The sequence below is a fragment of the Galendromus occidentalis genome, unplaced genomic scaffold, assembly GCF_000255335.2.
Source record: "Galendromus occidentalis unplaced genomic scaffold, Mocc_1.1 scf7180000077536, whole genome shotgun sequence".
NCBI lineage: Eukaryota > Metazoa > Arthropoda > Arachnida > Mesostigmata > Phytoseiidae > Galendromus > Galendromus occidentalis.
Window position 1 is genome coordinate 457,494 of NW_003805524.1, and position 19,104 is coordinate 476,597.

General features: G+C 50.6%; 4 protein-coding genes across 5 annotated transcripts; 2 read left to right on the plus strand and 2 right to left on the minus strand.

Moving 5' to 3' along the window:
• Window positions 1–6,138: 6,138 nt before the first annotated feature.
• LOC100900471 (uncharacterized) lies at window positions 6,139–6,860 on the minus strand. Its single transcript, XM_003748584.1, has 3 exons — window positions 6,768–6,860; window positions 6,478–6,647; window positions 6,139–6,402 (listed from the first exon to the last, which is right to left on the minus strand). Exons 1-3 carry the CDS (start codon window positions 6,823–6,825, stop codon window positions 6,139–6,141), a joined length of 492 nt encoding a protein of 163 aa, XP_003748632.1. The 5' UTR covers window positions 6,826–6,860.
• Window positions 6,861–9,484: 2,624 nt separating this feature from the next.
• On the plus strand, window positions 9,485–10,122 carry LOC100900613 (nanos homolog 1-like). Its single transcript, XM_003748585.1, has 2 exons — window positions 9,485–9,570; window positions 9,750–10,122. The coding sequence occupies exons 1-2, from the start codon at window positions 9,485–9,487 to the stop codon at window positions 10,120–10,122; spliced, it is 459 nt and encodes a 152-aa protein (XP_003748633.1).
• Window positions 10,123–11,115: 993 nt separating this feature from the next.
• Window positions 11,116–14,423, plus strand: LOC100900753 (U1 small nuclear ribonucleoprotein 70 kDa). Of its 2 annotated transcripts, XM_003748586.2 has the most exons (6): window positions 11,116–11,398; window positions 11,556–11,801; window positions 11,945–12,026; window positions 13,422–13,674; window positions 13,799–13,993; window positions 14,108–14,423. In XM_003748586.2, the coding sequence occupies exons 1-6, from the start codon at window positions 11,255–11,257 to the stop codon at window positions 14,331–14,333; spliced, it is 1,146 nt and encodes a 381-aa protein (XP_003748634.1). In that variant the 5' UTR covers window positions 11,116–11,254; the 3' UTR covers window positions 14,334–14,423. The 2 variants fall into 2 exon arrangements, with proteins under 2 accessions (XP_003748634.1, XP_018496998.1); XM_018641482.1 differs by having other exon boundaries at window positions 13,799–14,415.
• A 663-nt stretch (window positions 14,424–15,086) lies between these two features.
• LOC100900900 (uncharacterized) lies at window positions 15,087–17,226 on the minus strand. The gene is made up of 6 exons (XM_003748587.2): window positions 16,937–17,226; window positions 16,466–16,753; window positions 15,942–16,364; window positions 15,698–15,811; window positions 15,496–15,609; window positions 15,087–15,335 (listed from the first exon to the last, which is right to left on the minus strand). Exons 1-6 carry the CDS (start codon window positions 17,183–17,185, stop codon window positions 15,087–15,089), a joined length of 1,437 nt encoding a protein of 478 aa, XP_003748635.1. The 5' UTR covers window positions 17,186–17,226.
• Window positions 17,227–19,104: the final 1,878 nt, after the last annotated feature.

The window sequence follows — 19,104 nt, forward strand, 5'->3', positions numbered from 1 at the left end:
CGATCCTGGAGCATTCATATAACAGCAACAAGGTTATCGTGGTGATAGTGATTAAGTCAAGGGGTGGTGGATGATCATTCGTTCCGATGCGTTATACAGCGGAGGAGCTAGTCGACGAAAATGTTTTATAACAAAGGTCAATTCAAGTGATGTAACCGCCCTGTTCCATCGCGGCGCGTGAACATATCTCAAATGCGATGCAAAACTTTTCCATTGATCCCGAGATATGCAGTTCAAGAAGAGTTGTCTCGCCTTTCCCTTCACTTATAATTATCATTCTCCTTGATAATATTCCTGGTTCAATGCTCCGTGATTCGCATCAGAAGACTGTCAGCACCGGACTTCGCGGGAAAATCTCAGTCTGCTCTTCTGGAGAATAATCTAATCTGCTCCCTTTACGATCATCGCGGTCGGAGGATCGCTCTATCTTCTCGCGACATTGATCACCTTCCAATCTTTCGGTCGACAGTCCTTTGGAGAAGACCCGAGAATCTCGGGGATCGAATACGTACGATAGATAACCCCCATGGCGACGGTGATTTTCGGATCGAGTCGGTGCATATTTTGTAGAAGGTGGTATCAGTCGTTCAGGCATCCATGTGCCTCATCCGGAGCGCGGATCTCGAGGTTAGATACCAGACAGATCGAGAGTATGAACCTGATCCGACGCGCGGGATTCCGGATCATCGGCTCGGATCATCTATCGGCGTTGAATGAACATCCTCGGGGAATCTCCGAGTAGAGTCCATAAACTCACTCTGGTCGGGTCCGATCGCGATGTGGAGCGACGTAATCGTCCTCGAGACCAAAACCGAAGTTCCAGCAATCTGATGCCATAACGAGCATCTTAGAGTCTGGCGCGGAGCCTTTTCGACGCTGACGGAACGCTGGAAACTCGTTCCGCGACATCGAGAAAATTATTCTTTCTTCCGCATGAGAGTCCTCGATACGACGGCTTTGCTCTTCGTGTCATCGATCTCCATTTTTTTTGGGACACTTTGGTGGCAGTTTCAGCAAGTGATTTCCACCCAGATATCGTACGGCAAACCTCTCTGTCTGTATTGTTGCTCGGAGCAGAACAATCATGGATTTCTTCGAGGAAGAGCGCGGGAGCCACACTGGCGTTGCTCGAAATCTGGTTGAGACGCAATCACATAAAATAAGGCCGCTCGAATCCTCTCACTGAACTAGAGATATATGTAGAATATATGCGTCCGGTCGTCTAACTCATGCCCGTCACGTGAGAGTCGAGTTTCCAAGGTCGAGGTCAGACGATTCGAACATTCCGGTGAAGTCGGATTTGATCGAGTTCCGACTCCATTCAGCTTCTCCAAAGAGCGGCTGGCGAGTCACGGGTACACCGCGGTATGCAGGCGCGTCCGCAGAGGGGGGGCTAGGGGGCTATAGCCCCCTCCCAGATTGAGAGTTCGTAATGCTAAGATATAGGAGCGGGTCGCCATGTTGGAAATCAGCCCCATGCGAGGACCCGATCTAGCCCCCCCCCAAGAAGAATCCTGTGAACGCCACTGGCGGTATGCACATCGTTCGCACCCATCTTCGTGCCGTTCGTCGCTCGGATCCTCAGTTTTCCGGAATAGATCCGAACCGTCGCACGCTAGAGAAGGGCGGCCGGGATGACGATCTATTTCCGGACTCGAGTTCGAGCGAGAGAGTTACAGTCGAGTGGCCTCGGTATATCCAGTGGTGGATTCGTGTGCGAACGGCCCGGGGCCACGGGGGCTATTCGGTGGACTCCGTTCAGTCTTTGCTCCGCTTGTCAATCGAATCCTTCGCTTAGACATATACACCAAGGTCCGGGGTACCGAGTTAGCAGAGCTCATCTTTTTAGACTTCGATTGAGCGAGCCCTCCGCTCAAAACCACGATGGCCGGCTCCGATTCGATGCAATTTAGCCAAGCCCATTGAATAGCGATTCCAGCAAGTCGTAGTCTCCCGGGCGCTCAGCCGAGGTCGGGAGCAGCGGCATCACTCGCCCTCGTGGACAATCTCGCGCGGCATAGTGGAAGACACCGAATGGGACAGATACGCAAACATTTTTCTGTTTTCGTTCGTGCATTCAGCTCTCCGCGCAGGTTCTCAATCGGAGACTCATACGAGTTCCATGCAAAACGATAAGCGCCGCGGCTCCGGGTGGAAACCATAATCGAAATCAATTGTTCTGCAGGAACGATTTCAGCTGGATACGAACAATCAAAGATCGTCACGAGCTTGGAGGGAACCGCTCAAGTCTTCCTCTCGATTCCCTTCAGTGATTCGTCTAAAACGGAAAATTGCGCCTCTCAACGCGAGATTTCCGTCACGGGAGCTCGCGGAGAAACAGAGATATTATGTATTTCGCTTATGGTCGATGCGAAGATTGTCTTCGAGCACCGCATGCGAACAGGCCGATGTTGGCATCAATAGTCGAACACATCGAGGAATCTCTTTTGGATCTCGCCGCCGACAACAATGAAACGAGCCAACAAGGGAACCAGCGACAGCGTGAATCGTGTCGTCCCGGTGCTGTACTGTTTTTTAGGCTGTCACTCACGCATCTTCGCCCGCACGCAAGTGTCACGACGTTACCTCTGCGTGCTTGGAGCGATTACATGTCATACACCTCGCAGAACCTTGACAAACCGCAATCCTTTCGAACACGTCCCATCGCGCTGATTCTGAGTCAACTCGCCACAAGACTCCCCATTCCGTCCCAATCCCGTTCCCGTTCCATTTATATAAACTCCGACGCGTAGACCACCATTACGATGCGTGTCATTGACGCCGGGAAGAAATCCCAGAGGATCGAGGTCTATGTATGCAGGAAAGTTCGACGCTCCTCAAAGTTTAGTTACGGCGCGTTCGTATGCGACACAATAATAATCTTCTAATGGTCAGGAGGACCCTGAAAGAACTGAATGCTGACCTGTTTTTCTGTCCAGCTCTCACGGAACGCTCTCCGGAGCCCGCCTCAGGTCTCTCATTCGAATGCATGCTTGTTGATTCAGGCGAGGTCCTTTCTGTTGATGCTCCGACGGGACTGGAAGCGGTTGTCGTATCTTCAACAGAATTGGAAACTCCCAGGAAGGCTGAGATGAATAGCCATTGTGGACGAACTCCCCCAGTTTACGGTTTCCTCCTGTATTATTAGACACAAAGCTTCGCACATCGTGTGTTGAACTGCTTGAACGGTGCATTCTAACAGAGTGGGTCCTGTCTCGGGATGCTTTTTGCTTTGAATAAAAGCGTCTAGTCAGCCAGACAACAAGAATCGGTACCGTCTCAGTCAACTGTGCTGCTGCTTCGATAACTCAGGAACAGAGATCCATTGATATATATTATGCTGCAAACGACGCCAGGGTCTGCGGCCAATCGAAAACGACACGCCACGTTCTGACCAAGCGGAGTTCCGTGCCTACCTGAGCTCGCGTTTTCATCTCCATGGCCTTCTAAAGGATAAGTAGACATACGGACACTCCCCTATAGATTCAACCCTCGATCCCTAGAAGGGCGTTCCGAATCGGGAGTGATTCTGATTCTTGTTGACAAATTGAGAGGCTTGGACCAGTTCGAGGGATCGAGATGAGCGTCCGCGTCCCAGCCTCGGGATTCTCCGCGACGCCCACGCCAGGTCAGGGTGGGCGGAGCTCCGTTGCTCATCGCTCCTGAAAATCCCCCCCCCCCCGCAGGAAATCCGGGCTGAGAGGGCCTATCGTTCAGCTGGGACGGTAGATCGGGGCACTAGAGGCTGCGAAAAGTCCTGCGAGCGCTCTGTTCTCGGACTGAGCGCGAATTGTGGGCAAGCAATCCATGCCGAACAGACTCGCTCAAGTTCGCGAGGTTCTCCCCGCGGCTCGCAAGCGCGGCGTCGCCATCGGCAACTCCGACTATCGCTGAATGAAGTCCACATTCTGGAAATTAGGTGGAGGGATCCCGGTCGATCAACGACCGCGAAGAGGCGCTGCGGACACGTAGAGAGCTCCGATTCATAGAATGGGGACCGATCACTGACTCTCCAAATGGTCGTTCCTTCGAAGCGGAGAAAATCGAATGTACTACGGAGACGTCAACTCTCAGGAGTTATTGATCGATCAAGCGCTGTGACTGAAAACAACTGATTCACATCATTTCTTGTCGGTCCCATCGGCTTCTGTTTCATGGGGCAAGCGGAGAAAGGAACAATGAGGGTCGTTTGCTGCAGTCGTCTTATTGAGTCCGGGAGAGCGAGCTCTGTCGATACCGATTTGAGTCAGGTGCATTGGAGGGAATCCCGCGCTCTAAAGGCATCCAAAATCTATGACAATTGTGCGGTCGAATGTATCCAATCCGCTGGATGAAGGCACGAGTTCAGAATTATTTTCTGATGGACAAGACGAAAAACAGAATGACTCGATTCTCGAAAGCGACCATATTCATTCTGTCTCGGGGAATTCCCAAAAGCTGAGCGCTAGAACAATCCGATAAACCCTGTCAATGACTATGAACGTGAACTCGCTGTATAGATTGACAGCTCGATTGATTCAGATGGACCATTTCAATCGATCCATCCTAGTCCGCAACATGGTGCGAATCTGGTTTGTTGCGTGACTTCATCGCTCTCATGAGTGGTACATGGTAAAATAGCGAAGGCGATAGAGCACTCCGCGCATCCCAGGCGGATTTTCATGCAACAGACTGATGATCTCTCATACGTGAGAGACCCAGTCCGAATCCGGCAGCCGGCTTCCTCCGGCTATAACTATGTCCGAGGTAGTATTCCTTGGAAAGTTCGAGGGTACCATGCAGAATTCTCTCCACTTTCGGGTTCATGTCCAGTTTGCATCGACGGAGAACTTTCTCGGCAACAGGACGGGTTCGCGTGACTTCGGCAGACTACTGTTATGGGAATTTACCTCTCCGCCTCGACGCCGATTAGCTCACTCACTACCAGAGCGCGTGTCGGAGGGCCTCGCGACGAGATCAGCATCTTTTGCATTCAAATCACAGCGCTGAGAGAGGATACGTGATATAACGTGACTCCCCGAGCACGGGCCGGAGCGATATTTTCCGCTAAGACTTATCCTGTCCACCGACGTCATCTGGAGTAATCAGGACTCTTGCGAGGTCTATGAGCCCCGCGAAGTCATGCAGCGATCTGAATTCGCTATCGAGTTGACCCTAAGAGCTCGCGGTCTTCGGAATGACCTCATCACGGGTTCTTCAGGTGTACGAATATTTCTCGAGTGAAGCGTTCGCCTGCACCATCTGCATTCCGAGACGTTCGGGTATCAGCTTCGGTATCCTGCCGGAGAACTCACTGGTCCCAGCTAGAATATCGATCGAGAAGATCCTGCCAGTGGGACCGTGGGTTTCATTTTGGATGCGCAGCGTGAGCTTTCCTCAGGGGTGACGACGACCTCAAGACCACCGAGCTTCGCCAGGGCCCTCTATATTGAATTGTAGGATCGTCCGACTCAGGGCAGGAGAGGAGCAGTCAATATTTCAGGGTGACAAATCCTCCACAGGATCATCCGTCTACCTCTCGACCAGCTCTTGGAACAAAATATTTTGTAGAAATCAGATCAAGACCGATCGTCTCAGATGTAGAATCTCAGCCACGCGAAACATCGTTCGGCCGAGCTTCTGGAAAACGTCAGGCTCAACCACAGAGTTCTTGAGGGGGCTCCTCACATCCATTGATCGCTTGGGTAGCCGAGATTTCAATATTTCACGGACAGCACGTGTAGCTCATAGGTCTCTCGTGAGTTCTCGCTCCGGAGAAGCAGACGGCTCTATACAATCGCGGATCCCCGGTATGGATCGCTTACCCATGTGGCATCGTGACTGAGCCAGGTTTCCTTTTCGAGATTTCTATGAATTCATCTTTTGGGATTCCCGCATTGGACTGTATGAAAGAGAAAGGAGCGCCGAGCTGGGAATCGATATATTCTACCAAATGCATACCCTTTGATATCCTCGGCGAAGAATGAGGAGCTGCTCCGGAACAATGAACTTCTCGATCATGAATATTGAAAGTCATTCTCGGGGTCGATACCAGATAGCTACGGTTGTAGGGATGTCTCCGTGACTTTATTCGCACAATCACCGGACCTCGCTTCCTTTTAGTCTCAGTCGTTAGCGTGTTAGCGGCGCGATGGAGTTTCATTGACCCCAGGCGCTCAGGAGAGTGTATAGGGACAAGACGGAGGCCATGAAGGCGATGAGGAGAGGTTCACTGCTGGCCGAGAGCGGATTTGAGTTGCTCAAGTTGCAGAATGTGGAGTTGCAGCAAGAAGTGCACAATAGCTTCTCACCGTTGAAACCCATCGGGACACACCCGGAGCGACAATCATCGACGCATTTCCGTTGTATCTCTCGGGGCTGCGCGTTGGTGAGAAGATCACGAGAGCTATCCAGACGGATGACCTGGGGAAGTTGACGACTCAATTAGCTCAACCAGACAGGGGCCTCTCCCGACTCCATGGAGTTCACTCGGCTTACCGCACATGCGCCTCCATTGCCGGTTTTCTGAGAGCACAATCGTCCTTCTTTGGTGATCATCGACGGATCGTAGCACATCGGGCCGTCGATGTCCGAATTACATTCATAGCAAGCGATTTCCGATGTATCCAAGAACGAGCGATCGGCCTCGTTGACTATGGGGTCTTCATCTGGGATAACGCAGATTCAGGTTATTGCTGCGATAATCCTCAGGAAGACGCAACTCTGAAATTCAGAGATCAGGAGAGCCTCAATCGGGATTATGCGAGGTACCGGAGAGTAGGTCGTACCTGCAAGGGCAATCTGCAAGGTGCAACTTGCGAATAGGACGATACAGCGGAAGAACATTGTCAAGTCCAGACAACTCTGATGCGGTCCACTCAGTGACTCTGGATGTTCGAGCGATTCCTCGAGAAGCGGGATCTCATTACGTGATCGGAAAGGGATGAACCTTTGATCGCTAAATTGATTCAGGAGGAAAAGGAGATTCCAATCAAGATCTGGATATCCGGCTGCGGGAGGGATGCGAGAACAGCACTCGGGTCGACGCCTGAGGACTCTGGCGAAGATGCCAGGGAGCTCGAGCCCTTCCTCGCGTCCCCAGTGTTCTATGGAAAGGCTAGGAAAATTGAAATAAAAAAGTCAAATTGTGGCAATCGGTGGCATTCCTCGCTTATTGAGTCGGCACGATCTCAATGTATGGCATTATGAATGGAATTGTCAATATACGACTTGTCCCACCTGAATGCGTCGTCTGATCAATTGCTCATCACGACCGTCCGGGATCGACGGGCGATGTCACGAAGAAGGACATATTCAATTACTCGTCCTCATCGACACGAAAGAAGGATTCGGAGAATATTGCGGGTCTCATTCTTCTGTTCCCTCATGCTCATTAATACCATTACTGCTGCTCGGTTTTTTTCCTAATCGGTTTTGCGTTATGCTACCGGATAGAATAGGTACTGCTCTCATGTGGAGAACCCAGCGAATGGAGGCTGTGGCGCGCAAAAAGCGACATGAGCCGTGGGAGCCACGCGGCACTGAGGTTTGTGTCGACCACGGACAAGCCTATAAAGTTCGAGCCGGCATCCGCTCGAAACGCAGGTGGTTCCCGCAAGAAGGAACCGACTGTCGGTACCAACGGTCGCCCGCTTGATCCAAGATCCGGAAGGCTAAGCAAGGGGCAAAGGCGGCTGGGACCGATGAGATCTCTAGGTACCACGTCGCGACGTGGGGCCAAATCGATTTTTAGGTGGACTGAAGTCCATGGGAATCCATTCCGGAATTTTGATCGGTGATGGGTTCGGAAATGCTCGTGAGACTCTAGAAGTCGCGAGAGAACCATGATTACCGAATTTTCCGCATCCCCCAGCCACCCTGGCGCCTGCGAGAATGGAACTGAATTTTTTCTTTGACGACAATTTCTAGGAATTTCCCCCCTCCCCAATCGCTGATGCTCGGAAAGGAAGATACTTTGTGCCCTCGAATTGGGGGAAATAATTTTCTGCGCTCAGTTCCCGTCCTGATCTCGCAATCCCGCATGATTCCGGTCAAGTCAGCCGATTTTGGACTTGCTGGGGAGACTTTTTCGCCGGGACGAAAAAGTTCGGAGTTTCGTTTGATTCTCGATGTCATAAATGCAGTGTCCCCACGTGTCCCCCCTCTGATTTATTTCTTCCTGAGGAGTATCGGACCCCGTCTCGCCGCAAAAAAAAATTGAGGCGCGAAGCCCAGCGGTTCTCGAATTTTGTCTGTCCGAAGTTGGGATTTGATCTCGTAGATCGGGACCATTCTCACGTAGTTTTTCGAATCCGAATCAGCGTCGGAGCCGATTGACGCTTTTTTCCGTTCGGAGACGCAAGCGTCGCGTCTTGGCGCGGCGTTGACTCGTTCCCAGAGGTAACTGGAGACTGGAGAGCGACATTGTTCTCCAACTCATATCCACCAAGATCTTCAGATCCTCCTATAGTCTCTATGCGGCGATTCCCACGGAGTGGAAACTCCGGTTGCAGAGGTGCGATGCTGACTCGACTACCACTCATTAACAGAAGGTGTTGAATCGATAGAAGACGACGATGCTGGACCCACAGAAGAGGAATCAGAGGGCTCCGAGCTCCGAGTGAGCTCCGAGTGAGGCAGCTTCTGCTGGCTCGAGCGATTATTCTGCTGTCGATGAATGAGTTTTACGGAGCTGAAGAAATCCGAGTAGAACAAAAAATGAACTCCTGCCACGATAACTCATATCATGTTTTTTTCTCATATTGTGAGCTCATCCCGCTCGCTGTGGTGTTGGAAATGCTTTCAGCAGTCTTCCTCCGCTCCATTTCAGACTCCCAAAACCTTAGAAATCCGAAAAAATTACATGGAACACTTATGTTCACTTAAAATCCGATTTGGCCTCACTGTGCGTCGCTTCTTCGGTTATCGTTCCTGAGAAACATGTCAGATGGAATACTTTTTAGTATGAATCTTATGATCGGGTGACTTCCCAACAAAACTTGATTCACCTCGATTGAAATATCCTGCATCGGAATTAGGTACTTATATTTATATATCGGAGATGAAGGGCGACCGGGCACCATGGATTGGCTTCAGTTAGCACAGAACTCGCTCCCCACTCCCCACCCTCTGAGGCCATGGTCAGACCCGCTAATCGAAGCTCCAATCCCCGAAAGTTGTGTTCAGCGATGCTTAAGATTTCTTTCTACCCTCGACCTCCCGTAATACGCATACGGGGGCGGGGGAATATAGCCATCGAGACAAGCGAGCTTAAGGATTGAGTGTAATGTCGGAGTGAGCTGAGGTGATGGTGATTCGTCGACACATGACGGCCGGAGTGAGAGAGGGTGAATAAATCCGCCAACTCGATACGCCATCATAAATCTCTCAATCTCGAAAAGGATCCCCTAATTTGAAAATTCAGTTGGCGCCGCACTCCGACAGCCGTTACGCTTGTTCAGACGCGCAGATCTTCGCTTCTGTCGAAACACGTCCGAGATCCCAGATGAAGTCCTCGAAGATTCCTCGACCTCTCGGGAAACCCGATGACCAGCGCGATATCTTCACCAATGCCGGCTTATGGCAGCCTGAGTGAGTTTCGTATTCCAATCATCAATTCTACTTGAATCGAGATCGAGAGTCGAAGAGCGTAATTTTTCCCGTAATAGTTGCGTCAGTGATCAGCCATCATGCTCTATACGAGCTATTTCGCAATCATTACGGAAGACCATGACTTGGAAGGGGTTATCAAGCGGGTTATATTTTTCCAGGCCTCGCGCTATTTTGCGCCGTTTCGAGCCCGGGGAGTGCACACCCCTTGACGTCGGCTCCCCGACGGCTCCGCCTCCGCCGCGTATGGCGTCAATGGAGCGTACGATAGACGTCACGCTGGATTGTTCAATAGAGAATGGACGACGCTACGATACGTTCTGCGTCTTCTGCAGGAACAATCGACTACCGGAAGAGTTCTATCGCAGCCACCCACTGAAAGATAACCGGGGAAATGTGGTGTGCCCGATACTGCGCAATTACAACTGTCCCTCGTGCAACAACGGCGGTGGGGATCGCGCGCACACCGTGAATTATTGTCCGAAAAAACGAGCTCAGTACTTCGATTCGTTCATGAAAGGGCAGAAGCTGTGAAATGAGAAGCTGTAAAATTTTTCATGTAAACATGATTATGAGTTCGGGAGTATTGTAAATAAAGAAAACGTACTGTTTGATTGCCCAATGACACGCTTTTCCGTTGAGTATCAAGCATGCACAAGTCGACAAGGTCCTAGCATCGGGAGAAACTTGTTGAGATGAGCGGGACTCGTATGCCGATCCTTCGACAGGAATCTTTCCGCGAGGCAGCATCGATGTATGCAGCTGATTCTTGGGCTCCGGCCGATTGGAACATTGGACTCCAATGGATTCGTACTAGAGATACGAGTCTGTAGAGGTAGAGTGTAGAGTAGGCTTTGCAACAGCGGTTATGAACCGCAATTGCGGTTTTCCTTCAGCATGGAACTCTACGGGGGACAGCGAATGAGTGAAGTCAATAACCGCGGTTTTTCATTGGATATGCGGTTCTTCGCGAAGCCCAGAGCATAATGAAGAATCCGATTAGGCGGAGCTCGCTGTGATCTATTTCAAGATGAATTGGAGCACGTCACATCCGATTTTCTCCGCGCAGATTGCATTCAGTCACTGAAGGGAAATCTTCACCTTCACGCCGAATTACTCCCCTGGGAAAGCGTTCGCGATTCCGAGTATATGAGAACGGCTGTGGAGCACTGACATGATACCCGCAAATCTCTACCAGGAAGAAGGATATGGCGCTTGTTCCTCGGTATTGCGAGGACAATGCATCTCTGTGCCATCAGGGGTTGCAACTCCTCAAGGAAAGCTCGAGGCTAGTCGCGACAGATTCCAGGATATATTCCCCACCCTCAATTCGGAGGGAGGAGCTTCAGAATCCCTCAATCTCCGGAGACCGCGATGATTTTCAGATGAATCTTGCGGGAGCTCATGGACGCTTCGAGTTTCGCGGGCGATTTTCGAATTCCGGCGGCAGCGAAGATCATTCCATCATTCACGCTAGCTGCCGCTGCTGCGTCGATGATATGGCGGCTGCTGCGGCGTCGTACCACTGTGTGTATTTAGATTTGTCTCGAGCAGCGCTGTGAACGGACACTCAGTCGAGGTTCCGATGATCGGGGAGTCACAGCGCCTACATTAAATCCGGAGCTGCCGAGTCACGTTTTAAGCCGAGGAAGCGAACTCAGACACAATGACACAGTTTTTGCCACCGAATCTTCTCGCGCTTTTCAAAGCGAGAGATCCTATACCTTTTTTGCATCCCATCGGCAAGCTCCCTCATGAGAAACAGCAAGAGACCTACATCGGCGTCGGGACCTTCATAAGATACTTCGAGGTAAGAGAGAGAATCTCCGATATTTTGAGCCTATTACGCTCCGAGAAATTCCGGAGTTTCGAATCCTGGATTCGTGACGAGATATTTCCCGCACGAGACCTGACGTCTCATGTCGGCCAGCTGAAATCCACACATGGGAAAAACCATCATCTTTCAGGATCCGTCGGAAACGCCGCCTGCTATGAGAGTAGAGACTCGGGAAGAACGGAGGGAACGACGTAAGAAAGAGAAAGCCGAAGAGACAGCCTATCAGCTGGAACAAGCGATCGCTCTCTGGGACCCAAACAATAACCCCAAAGCAACGGCAGACCCTTTTAAGACCTTGTTCATTGCTCGCATCAATTACGAGACCTCTGAAGGGAAATTGCGTCGAGAATTCGAGCAATACGGCGCAATCAAGCAGGTTTGTGTAATTTACGCGAACGTCCCGTACCAGTCTCCGATCTGAATCGTTCTCCGCCGCATGAGTTGCTCCCTGTCGCTTGGCGAACGACTTCGTCGCCATTTGATTGGAGCGATTCCCTCATCAGGCTTTCCCTTCCGTAGGTCTCCTTGATACACTCCTCCATAAGCAACAAACCGAGAGGTTACGCTTTCATTGAGTACGCACATGAGCGAGACATGCACGGTAAGTTGTTCGCCCACTCTCAGCCGTCTTCACCCCGGGCAAATCTCTGAATTTGAGCCGAACGTTTTCTCCTGTTCGCGAAACATCGTCGAGGCGAAATCGCTGAGCTTTAGGTAGATCGGGAAGATTCGCGCTGCCGAGCGACCGAATTCTGAGACAGATGTAGCCGTCTGGTAAGAATAGTTGAAAAATCGCTGAGGGTAAGAGTCGTGGAGGTGCGAGATGCCCTTTTGAAGGTTTCATGCGCTCCAATTCATCCGCTATGGCGTGATGGTAAAACAATTAGTGACATCGGGAGTTAGCCATTTGAAAATTGGTAAGGACAAGCACCTACCGAAGCGCTGTGATTGGTGGTAAGGACATTGGTATCTGAACCTGGTTTCTCTCACGGTAAGACTGGTCAAGTCCGTTCTGGAGGTCGATAGAGTGGCCTCTCCGCACTTTGAGTTGTTTAGAACTTGCCCCGTGTAAGTATTTTCAGCCCACCCCTTCAAGACTACAAGTCAGGTAATCTTGGTATCTACGGAGGCAATTTTGCGCTGATCAGCCGATTTTTCGGCTCCGGTCTTAGAATTGCGTTTTTTCGCCTGACGCCGTTGTTGTGTCGAACGATCCTGCAATTTGAACGAATCGGCAGAATCTTGATACAGTCAGAGAAAACCAGTCCCTATGATCTCTCAGGAACCACGAAATAATGCGCCAACCGAACTATTAGAACGATCCTTTGCCGATCCGTCGAATAGCCGTGAATCCTCCCCGACCCGACAGAGGTTATTCTGGTTTTCAATTTTCGTTTGGTCTCTCAAACTTGTACTCACGGTAAGGGGTACGCCCGGTAGAGGTGGTAAGTTTGCTGGACTTGGAGTCCCTGCCTTTTGGCAACAGGCATCACCTTCTCGTCGGAGGTAAGCCACAGCAGAATCGGCTCAGGTAACTCATCCTTCGTTTCGTGGGCTAAGTACACCGAATTTCGGAAAAAGAAAAGACTAGAGCACCAGAATACGGTCAATCTGTGGACCTTGAGCTTCGTCCCCGCTGCGCAGGGGTTGAACGAGACTTTGCTTGACGCCGTGGCGTCCGATTTCGAACCGACAGCGAGTCGCCGATGACATTTGTCCTGAAGGGGACGCGAGTTTGCGAGGCGGTTAGACTTCTCTGGTTCCTTCGGAGTAACGAAGGCTGAGCGGTTTCTCTCCGGAGCGAGTCGATGCGTTTTAGACGGGAGAGTGCTTTGAGCACTTCGAAAGGCGTGATATGTACTCCTTTTCCGGAGCTCATTGTGTCCTATGGAAGGTCATTCTGGTCGAGCCTTTGTATAGTAGGAACGGTGAGTATAGGTGCCCGTATGTAGACGAAGCCTACATTTTTGGTATCAGTGTCGATTGATTTCCACAGCTGCCTACAAACACGCCGACGGTAAGAAGATTGATTCGCGACGAGTCCTCGTTGATGTTGAAAGGGGTCGGACCGTGAAGGGGTGGCTACCAAGAAGACTAGGGGGTGGTCTGGGTGGAACGAGAAGAGGGGGACCCGACGTAAATGTAAGGCATTCCGGTCGCGAAGATAACAACAGAGAAGAACGCGCGGAGCGTGGAGAAAGAGGTGAACGCGCCAACGGCGACAGAGATCGTGAGCGCGATCGTGATAGGTGAGTTGGAATCGGTTCTCCTGCGATGTCCCCTGAACGAGCTCCAAGACGCCAATTAGGGAGCGCTTCAATATTCAACGCAGCGACCATTTACTTGGACTGAATCTAGCTCGTCTTTTCGCAGGGATCGTCGGCGCTCAAGAAGTCGCGACCGAAGAGATCGCCGTGGCGGGGGCGAGAGACCCGACAGGGTTGATCGCGACGACAGAAGACGCGACAGGAGAGATCGAAGAGAAAGGAGTCGCGACAGAGAAGATAGAGACAGAAAGAGGAGGAAGAGCCGTAGCAGGTCCCGGGATGATCGGAGGAAGGCTAAAAGGTTTGTTCTCCTTTGGCTTTTAACGAGAGGATCCCAAGCAGATGGAGCGTCCCATGGGGAGCCAGATCATGTCCGGATGCTCAGCTTAAGTACATTTCGCTCGAATTTTCACAGGTTTGAGGATGATGGCAGGTTTGCTAGAGGTCCCGTAGACGATCGAGGTGAGAGGCTCGACGACGATAACAGAATGCCGTTCCCTGGGATGGGTGACAATAGAGGAATGGGCGACGGTAGAGGAATGGGCGAAGACCCCGATTATCGAAGTTCGTACGTTGGCGATAATGGTGAAGTGTTTCATATTAAGCAGGAACACGAAATTAAACATGAGGTCGACTATTGAATGACAGGAATCTGTCATTCCGTATAGCTGTCGACCAGAGTCGGATTCGGAATGAAGTGATCATAAATAAAAGAGTATCCCATGAATCAGAGTTGTTCTCTTCCCGAATCAAGGCTGGGCATTTCCGTCGCGAGAGCTTAAGCATCGTCTAATTTCCTGTGTCGCAGAAGGATCGGAATCAAAGCATCACTGGCCAGGCTCCGTGTTCCCCCAGAACACTCAGCGAACGCTTCAAAGCAATTGGTACTGTTGGTGTGTCTTGACCTGAATATCATGAAGGGACTGCAGAGTCCTCGAAATCGAATAGGAAAACCCCCGGGAGACCCCGGGTAGAGACGGCTACCTGACCGTGGCACAACGCCATGAGGTGCGTTCGGTCATTTTCACATCGGTAACATTCCGATCGATCGGTCAGTCTCAGAGGATGCACCGATTTTCGTTCCGGTCTTCAGAAACACGCTGGAATTTATTCTTCTAATTCCTTTTGTTTGGCATGGGTTTTGTCGGCAAACAAGGCGCTTATAAAACAAATAGTAAAATCAAAAGTCCTTAGGTGTTTTCGAATGGTCATTAGTTGTGCTGATATCATTCCTGATCATGAAGATATGCTCTTGCCGTCAGTCGCGGTTGAGTTCTCACGTTCTTTTCCTGTGTTTAGTTCTCCATCTCACCTCTGCAGGTTTAAAAATCTTAGATTAAAGCATGCCGCTAGTCTCAGATTGTTTCTGTAGTACGAGCCCCGACGATGGCTATCTACGGTACGTCTTTTTCCAGTGCGCAGTGATACTGTCCTGGGTTATGAAGTTTCCTTTTCATGTTTTCCATACGTCTGAAGGCGGACACTCGACTGTGATATCCTTTCCAGTCCTCTGGCTGAGCCCAAGACTGCGTTGCTTGAATCAAACGTTCTTGATTCTCCTGATTTGCGGCGTAGGCGGCAGCCACGCACAGTACGCTTGGAGATGCCAGGTGTGTGTAAGCATCGAGCGTGCTGCATGCTAGCTGAAAGAGCCGAACTTATTCGACGGTGTCCACACGGAGAGACTTCGACGTGCACACGGGCCCTTGCGCTCGATCAGAAGTAAAATCGTTCCAGCTCATTGGATCTTTTTGAGATTTGATGCAGAAATCTAAAGATGCCTCATTCCGCCTTGGATCCTACCTCTTGACCATTCAGGGCTCTACCGACGTTGTTGGCAGTCTTGTAGGCTGGACTGAATGCCATGACGTTGCTCTGTGTTTCCTCAGCCATTTCCAACGGATTACACATTCGAATCTAGAGGGGCAAAAAAGCTCGTTTCGATGAGGTGAACTCTTCGGCTTTCCCCTCGGAATTCCGAAATTCCTTCGGACTCTGCTCCTACCTGATACAACCCGCTCCGGTCCCAAACAAAGCCGAAACCAGCACTTTTTAGTGGTTTCTCGATGAGTTTCACGGGTTTCGAAGAGTTCAAATACGCAGCTGTTTTCCTTTCACTCTGAAGAATAACATTCGTCATTGGTTGCCCATTCGAACAGGAATCACGGGTGCAATCGCGGAACCCTGATTAGTTCTCTTCATTGGATCCCTTGTCGTATGGCGAGCGAAATCGCGAGCGGAACACTTACTTGCAAAACAGTTATTCGACCGAGGAACATGAGGTTGATCGAAGACATGCCGTCCGGAACTTCGATTCTCGTTAGCGGCGTGCACGCTATCCCATTGAGTCCGTATACTGTGCTGCCGTAGAGCACGTAGAGTACGTGACGATCGTGCGATAGACAATGTCCCCGAAGGGTAGAGCCACAGGCCTGTGGCGAGAATTTCTCGGTTGACACGTGGACGACGTCGGTACTGTCCGGTGACCAGTATTCGCCAGACATTCCCATCTTATCCTCAGAGGGAATGTCTTCTATGGCTTCGGTCGCGCCTCGTAGACCATCGACGGCGCGACTATTTTGATTAATTGATGCTTGATGGAATATTTCTCGGAAGCTGACGAAGAGAGTCCCGTGGTTGTTGAAGAGAAGTATGAACGAGTCGATTTTCACCTTAAAATCAAGGAGAACCTTCATCCATGCGGTCAGCGATGTGATACAAAATTTGAATTTCCATTCGGTGCGGTTGGCTCACGGCTGGGGCTCACACCTACTTCTGGTATGCACTGAGGCACGGATTTGAGTAGAACTCGTTTCTGTCGTCTCTGGATATCATACAAATGTACATTGTAGTTGTGGCCTTGTCGGACGGGCCAGAAGAGTGCGTTGTAGGTTCGTGAATAAGCTATGTCCCGGCACTGAGTTATATCCATATCAGTGGCTACACAAATCAGCTTCTCCCAATGCTGAGTCCCGGCAGTATCGAGGAAAAGAATATGCAATGTCCCATCGCTGCAGAGTACACCTATTCGGATGTGGCCTTCGTGGGACAAGTTTGTGATCTGGAAAAAATCGTTTGAGGAACTAATGTTTCCACGATCGACGAGGATAGGTCCCGGAAGAGGATCACAAAGCTCGTGGATAACTCGATCAAGCGCGCGCCATCCGACAACCCGACGGAAATTGAACTCATCGCGGATACACTCTGGAGAATTAGGCTTCCTGATAAGTTGACAGCAACTCACCTCAACAATGCTTTTCCGTAAGCTATAGATCGGCTTGCCGGCGTAGGTAGGATTGTCTCTCGTTGCCAGACAGCAGTAAAGTTTCCGATTGGCGCTCTCGAGCAGTGTGTAGAAGACATTGTTCGGCCGTATGACGCAGATTCTTGTGACCTGTTCTCTCTGTAATCGACTTTCAAGAGAAGCGGTTTCTGCGGTCCTTCTCTGAAAAAACGGAACAATCTGTATACATTCGCGCTTGGGGAGCTCCATTTCAACAGGTCACTGGCGAATGCCGGGCCGCATAGAAGCGTCTGCTAGCTTGTCACTCGGTTGTCTAAGTATTATCCCCTTTCCAAAAACAAAGAAAAGAGAGACCAACACGGATATTCGACTGTGTCCATCGTCACGTGCATGCCGCAGCACATCACTGGGCGGAATGTTTCTCGCGCATGACGTCGTCGTCGTCTCGAGAACTTCGAGTGCGTCATCGAATTTCTCGGGGCATCGAGGGATTCTCGGGAACCATCTGATTAGAATTATCAGATGTTCCGCGCGCAATGGACCCCTGACTCGGTCGAAGTCGGCGACTTCTCTCGGATCTTCGCCGCTTCCTGACTAAAACAGATCGATTGTTTGATCCGACGCAGAGCTCCGATCATTCACCGCGGAACGACCGTTCAAGGCAATGATTGACCCAATGAACCATTCGCTAGCATAGGATAATCGATTCCGTAAAGTTGTACAGTCAATTCGTTCCCTACAAGACTTTCGTCACGAGGAAGCTGACCACTTTCGCCGCCGAATCGAAGAGCCAGACAGCTAGGTAGACAAGTCAGCAGAGGTTCGAGCTATCGGAACGAGTCATCGCTGAAATTCGAGTGAATTCGAGAAGTTCATAAAACTTGATATCGCTGATGATAATGAGTTCAAGGGGTTCATGGCGAACAAATCACATCGAGGACTGACTTCGAATCCGAGACCTAAGAACATGGTGCCCGTAATGAGTAATAATAGGAGATGGGAAGTCGGGCTGATGTAAAACCCGAGAGACAATGCATGTGAGTACTGAGCAATGTCATGGGTTTCATCTGACGTTAGTTAAGCGTCTGCCTGCGTCAGGAGAACTCTTCTCCGACGTGCCTGTCATGATAACAAAGAGGATCAAGTCTAACTGCATCAGTCATAGGGTTCTCGCGACTGCATAGCAGAGAGGAAATAAGAGAGCTGTGCAGTTAATGTCAGGTAAGATTCATTTGGAAGAGCACATTTCCCGTTAGTCGGAAGCCATTGATAATGTCAGGTGATTAGCGATGTTGAGCCCGAGATGCGAGTGGATTGTTCGGAATGTAGATAGGCTCTCTGAGGAGACTCTCCACCGGCCGATCGCGGTCTCCCACCGGGAGGGTCCAGAGGCGTGGGAGCCAGCATTGTTTCTTCGTGGATTACAGCGAAACCCTTTCCGCCCCGCCCAGAAGAGTCGCTTCGGGTATTGCCATGTCCGGAGCGATGACACACGAGACAGTGACTGTCACTGAAGGCGACGAATTTCCTATCGCACTCAGCACTAAGGGTGAGATTCGTTGATCAGAGGACACCCGATATGCGAGCGCGGTCTGTGCGGTCAGCGGAATTTCAGGGCGATAGCCAATTTCTAGCGAAAAATCTGTACCAGCCGCAATATCTTCGATAGAGAGCAATGAATCGAAGAACCTACCGAGAATTTCCACCAGCCATTCACAAACGAAGGTCTCTAGACACCTTCGATCGCATCTTCTAGCTCCGCATCGATGGCGAATCGTACCTTCATCGATGAACTGGAGGAATCGGATTGATGATCTTCAGTAAATTTGAGAAGCTAAAAATGATCGCGATCGATTCGATACGCTCCGAATCACCCCGTCCGGGAGACGATGAATGACTGACTGACTAGGGAATTGTGTATCTATGTATCTAACGATGAATCGATAGTACACGGGAATCGGCGAGACCGGGAGAGCATGATAGTAGCAGCCTGATTATGGGCGGCAGAATATATATTCAGAAACCACTCTATTGCGGAGCGCGGCCCAGGCATGGCGTCAAGATCGCTCTGTCTCAATTTTCAAGTAACTGGGAGAGCGATGCCGAGAGCTTGATCATTTTCTCCCGCGTCTGGGCAGAACTATATAGGTATTGATTATCCTTCACGA